The sequence below is a fragment of the Cimex lectularius genome, unplaced genomic scaffold, assembly GCF_000648675.2.
Source record: "Cimex lectularius strain Harlan isolate CLEC.00 unplaced genomic scaffold, Clec_2.1 scaffold89, whole genome shotgun sequence".
Taxonomy (NCBI): Eukaryota; Metazoa; Arthropoda; class Insecta; order Hemiptera; family Cimicidae; genus Cimex; species Cimex lectularius.
Genome location: NW_019392722.1, coordinates 1,441,217 through 1,447,216, shown reverse-complemented (window position 1 = coordinate 1,447,216; position 6,000 = coordinate 1,441,217). Strand labels below are relative to the sequence as shown.

The window sequence follows — 6,000 nt, the reverse complement described above, 5'->3', positions numbered from 1 at the left end:
TTCTCCTTCCCAGGCCTTCAAGCAGTTATTAAAATTAATCAACAACTGATGAAAAATCATTTCCAAGATTACCATAACTCATAATTATTGAATAAGAAGCATAACAAGTTTATCACGAATGCTTTCAATAGCAACAGCACTTAATTTATGTTCAATGGTCTGATCCTTCCTTCTTGCACCTTTGAATGACTGTACAAATGAATCAGACCATAGAATTAGTCATGGACTATCATGACATCATTCCGTTTATGAGTTTCTACTATAAACATTTGTTTGACAGAGGTTCTTATGTTGTTGCCTTCTGATTAAATTTTCTAGGATTTAAGGGTTGACAGATCGTACTTTATCTGGGAAAAAATTGTTTTATTCTTTAAAACGTTTAAATATTTTCAATCTACCTTGGCGCAATGGCTTTTCAGAATCTTTGCTCAAGATTGACAACAAAGGTGAGCAAGCGCTGAGGATATTTTCAGTTTTTACTCCTACCTGATTATTATTATTATTTTTTATTTATTTTTCTTTAGAAAATTTTTCAGTTTTATTAGCACGAATGTATGAATTAGATCCTTTACCTACTACAATGGACCTAACCAAGTTGTCAATTGGAAATAATTTTTTTTAAAATTTACCATTTTCTACATTGCTTCCCTTCATTTTTAAGCAGTAAGTTTATTATTTTTAACACAAGAAAGATTAGGTCTGGGAATAGGGATAGGGATGAAAGAGCCATCCCAAAGGCCTTCCGCACCTCGACCTGAGTAGGTCTATTGTGCTCCTGTGGTTTTCACCAAGGCCAGCTAGATTTTGATCAACCTTCAAAGCCTTGCCAGCATAGAATCTTGCTTGCTTTCCTTTCCTATTTGCAAAAATCTGCACCTGCACAGACCCTCACAAAAGCATAAAATGTGTCCTGCAGTCTCCTTTTCCTGGCAATATCTGCACGGTCTTCAGTCTGTACTACTATCGGTGCATGTGCCTTCTTAGGCATCAGATCCCTGTCAAGAGTCCAACCAGAATCTCGGTTCGGTTGCGATTCCCTTTCGGTAATTGCCTTGTAAGTTTTGCAGATAGCCCTGCTAAGAATATCTGGGCTATTATTCTGCCAAACTTGGGAGTTATTAATGATCCATTTTAATGTGTAAACTCTTTGGATGCTAGGCCACAGAACGGTTCGGGACCTAGAGAATCCATTTTGGCTACCTCTTTGGACATGTCAATCTTTTCATTGCCTGCATACCCAAATCTCTAGGGACCCATGTCCAGGTCAGGTCATTGATGTCGCTGATGTCTCCATGCAGTTTCAAATACTTTGCCTTCACCTCGCATAAGACTAGGGCCTTTAGTACTGCCTGTCAAAGAAGATGGCTGTCTTCCGGGAATGAATTCTTTGCCTTTTTATTTCCATGACGCAGTGTTCAATCAATAAGATTTCAGACTGGAAAACAGTAGCATACTTATATAAGTTCAGTCTTTTTATTCATCCAGCCCCCGTACCCTTGTCAGTTTTGGTGTTGTACCTCAGTAGAAATTTGCCTTTAGCGGTGTTTCTTTGGCCTATTCCTCCCATTCTGGTATCAGTACTTTGTCCGTGTAATAAAGTTGTATTTTGGAGGAGCTGGCAATAGCCTACCTGCGCCAGCCGGAAAAAAAAAAAAAAAAAAATTTAAAGTAAATTTAAAACTTAATTTTAAGAAATGTACATATTTTTTGTATATTACCCAGCAGGGTAGAAGAGGAGGACAGCTCTTTGCCTTATATAAATTTTTTTCATGTTTTTTAATCTCACAGTCTCCTTGGAGGAATGGATAAAAATTACTGACAGCATGTTCTCAGAATAACTGGGGCTATTGCACCCTGACTATCTCATGTCCTCCCCACTTCCTGTCCACTCTTAAGTAAGGATTTGATACCACTAAAAAAATTTTTTTCTTAATTAATTCCATGGGCATTCCATAATTATATTGTTCAATTCAATGCAGTCACAAGTAGTGCACTTGGTAGGTTTCATTAGACCAGATCTATATTTATGTGCACCCCATGAGGCGTGATTGCTCCTGATCTGTGTAATTATGGTATAGAAATGCAAGATGCCCTGCATCCTTGAAGCCACAGCGCCTTGAGCACCACAGGGAACCCCGGAAACAATCTTCACAACTTCCTATAAAGTCTGACTATGAAGGAGAAGAAGAACTCTTCTTTTCTACCATACCACACCGATGATCCCCCTATGGAATCATTATGAAATTCCTGTACTCAGACTGCTAACTTGCATTGGGCACATGTTATTTTACTTTAGCTAAATATGCAGCATAAATATTTATTGATAGGTATTTTGTTGAAATATGTGAGGTGATCACATAGTTTGGCCATTTCTAACCATTTTCCCCCTATACTTCCTAGTTTTGTTGAACTTTAATGAGAACTGGGTCACAAACCCACTACTGATCTGGTAAAACATTCATGACATACCAAACGAGATTGCTTGTTTGCCTGCTGACAGTACAGGATGATCAGAGATCTCCAAACTACAGATACATATTTGTGATTCAATTTTAAATTCACTATCAATTCATTTATTTTTCCATGTCTTAATTTTAGAGATTTGCTGATAAACTCATACTTCTGAAGAAAAATGATTATGCCAGCAGTGCTTCATTTGAAACAAAGGTGGTCCATTTTTATAGAAATACCATAAAACAATAGAAAATAATAGGATGTAATTATTTAAGCCATTCAAACTGTTCAAATTGACTGAAGGGCCGTCGACGAAAGTGTCTATTACGTCAGATGTTGCTTTGTCTTTCTATAGGACAATGCAAGTAGTGAGGAGGTTGGAAACGGCTGCTGGTAACTTGTACAAAGAAAAGTTGATCCGTGGCTTCTGCCACTTATATTCAGGACAGGTACAGACTCATAATATTTGCAAGCGTGGCCATCTTAAGAATTGGTTTTTAGGAAGCTGTCGCTGTTGGGATCAAAGCGTCCTTGAGAGAGCAGGATAGTGTGATTTCAGCATATAGAGTCCACGGTTGGGCGTACATTATGGGTGTCCCGACATTTGGTGTACTTTCTGAACTCACCGGGCGTAAGTCAGGCTGTTCGAGGGGAAAGGGTGGTTCCATGCACATGTATGGACGCAATTTCTATGGTGGCAATGGGATTGTTGGAGCACAGGTATTGACTTTCAAATATTTCTAAAGTGTTTTACTGATATTACTTGTTTCAGATACCCCTCGGTGCTGGTATTGCACTAGAGCATCTTTATAACAAAACAGGTGGAGTCTGTGTAGCACTTTACGGTGATGGAGCTGCTAACCAGGGACAGGTGTTCGAGACGTACAATATAGCTAAGCTTTGGAACCTACCGATAATTTTTATTTGCGAAAACAATGGATATGGCATGGGGACAAGTGTAGAAAGGGCATCTGCCAATACAAATTATTATACAAGGGGTGATTTTATTCCAGGAATTTTGGTAACTATTGTTTTTATTTTGTCTGGTATTTCCTTTGTATAGCGTAAAAGCCTGGCCAGACAAAAAGTGATCTGTTGCAGCAGGAAGTGATCCATCACTCATCGTGACAGTCTTTGACTTGGGGGAGTCTACTCATTTTTTTCTTGAATATACATAGCTGGGGGGATGTGGTGGGCGAGTGGTTAGAGCGTCCGACTCGCATTTGCAACACTAAAAGTTCTGGATTCAAATCTCAGCAGAGCTCACGGTTTTTTAATTGATAATGTATGAAAATGTATTGTAATGTGGTTTGACCTCTCGTCCAAGACACCCAACGGGAAGTTGGATGTTAAGCCCTCCTGTATTACTTTATACAGATTATGTTTTCACTACCCTGTTTTTTTTTTCTTTTCTACTGTTATTGATTATGCGTTTGGATGAAGAACCATTCCTGCTATTATCATTGCAAAAATTAAAAAAAAAGTCTATGTCGAATGCATGAAATTAATAAGAAAAAAATATGGGAATACCACCACTTAATTATTCATACAGTTAATAAATTTTTATTTTATATATTTCGATTTGATCACTCATTTTAAATTATATCAGACATACAATGGGGCAATCTGTGATGATATGCAAGTGGATCATTTGTCATCATGACAAAATCAGGCTGTTAGCAAAAGATTGGTTTCTGCCTGGCTGGGCCTTTAATGTAAGCAATATTCAAAAAGGCAAGAAATACAGTGAGTTCTCCCTAATCCAAACTGGGCAAAAGTTCGAGAATTTTAAAGCAAATAAATGAAATTTGATGGGAATGGAAACAGAGAGCAAGTGAGTAAGAGAGAATGAGAAAGAGAGGTAGAGAGAGAGAAAGAGAGAGAGAGAGAGTGAATGCGAGCTATTTCATGAAAGGTGCCTTCTTAAAGAAAATTTACTCTTCTAACGTTTTTTAATTTATTTAATTTTTAATGAAAAAATTCCAAAAATAGGGAAAATTCGAACAGTTGTAGGTTGAGATGAGGAGTTGGTGTCAGAGGGGATCGAAGTCGTGGGTTCCCGCTTGTGACACTAATTTTTTATTTCAACCAAAATCCTTAGATAAAAAGAATAATTAATATGGTCAATTATGACCACTAAGCAAGTATGGATGAATTTTTTATTTATTTATTTATTATTTATAAAAGCTCGCAAAATTAGGTTTCAAGGACCTTTCTTACATTTAACAAGCAAAGGATATGAATAATTATTAAATTACCAATGAATACATTTTATTTACTATTTGTTGTGGTTGTTAGGTAGATGGGATGGACGTCTTGGCTGTAAAGGAAGCTACAACATTTTCTGTAAACCATTGTTTAACCGGAAAAGGACCGATATTGATGGAAATGGTAACATACAGGTACAGTGGCCATTCTATGTCAGATCCAGGCACATCGTACCGAACAAGGGAAGAAATTCAAGAAGTGAGACAGACAAGAGACCCAATTACATCCTTCAAGGAGAAAATCTTGACCTCAGCATTGGCCACTGAAAACCAACTTAAGGTTTATATAAAAAAAAATTTCTAAACAATTCTTATGTTTTAGACGGATTAGAAATTTGGATGTGTGTGTTGATATTAATTTTTCCTTATTATTTACAAGGTTTTATTTTTTTAGGAGATCGATTCTGAAGTTAAAAAAGAAATTGATGCTGCTGTGATGAGGGCGAAAACTGACCCTGAAGTTCCCCTTGAGGAATTAACCGGGGATATCTGTTTAAACTTTGTCGAGCCGAAAGTGCGTAACGTTCTCCCTTGGCACCCACTTAAGCACAAAAATTTTGGAACTCAACTTAAGCCGCAGTAAATGCTTGTTAAACTACGATTCGACTACTTACCAGAATTTGAAAAAGTTTTTAAATGCCAATTTTCTTGTGTATGTTAAATGTCTTGTTAAAATGAATTGTTGTTGTTATCTATTTATCCATTTTCTAAAAAATAAATTGTATTTTACATGTTAAATGGGAAAAAATTTATGAAATAATCTGTTCCTCATTTTCCTGCATGAGAGAAATACTGCCTGATTATAAGCCGGTCTACCTGAAAAATTGTTTATAAATTTATTTATTAATGTTCCAGTAATTTACAATAAATTACTCATTTTTTAGTGAAGGTTTGTCATTTGAATGTCATTTCTGTTTCAAATCAATATATCAAATATAACAAGGCAGCTTTTTATAACTAATAATTAACTCAAGTAATATGACTCATTTCACTCTACATATTATATATACAGAGAGAGAGAGAGAGAGAGAGAGAGAGAGAGAGAGAGAGAGAGAGAGAGAGAGAGAGTGTGAATGTGTAGTTATTTCTAGAATGGTGCCTTCTTAAAGAAAATTTAACACTGGCCCCCTTTGAATAACGAAATTCGGTCGAGGTCCGATGAAATTTTCTCTTTTGAATGAGTAACAGTGAGAAAGGACGGACCCAATTTAAGTATTTGGTCCCTTTTTCTTTTTGAACCCCACCAGGCCTGATATCTTAATCCTAAGACTTTGATCGC

At 36.5% G+C, this 6,000-nt stretch overlaps 1 protein-coding gene across 1 annotated transcript; it reads left to right on the top strand.

Moving 5' to 3' along the window:
- Positions 1–269: 269 nt before the first annotated feature.
- On the top strand, positions 270–5,413 carry LOC106674267 (probable pyruvate dehydrogenase E1 component subunit alpha, mitochondrial). The gene is made up of 7 exons (XM_014406890.2): positions 270–446; positions 2,599–2,667; positions 2,730–2,903; positions 2,956–3,174; positions 3,227–3,475; positions 4,753–5,001; positions 5,116–5,413. Exons 1-7 carry the CDS (start codon positions 408–410, stop codon positions 5,302–5,304), a joined length of 1,188 nt encoding a protein of 395 aa, XP_014262376.1. The 5' UTR covers positions 270–407; the 3' UTR covers positions 5,305–5,413.
- The last annotated feature ends 587 nt before the right edge of the window (positions 5,414–6,000 follow it).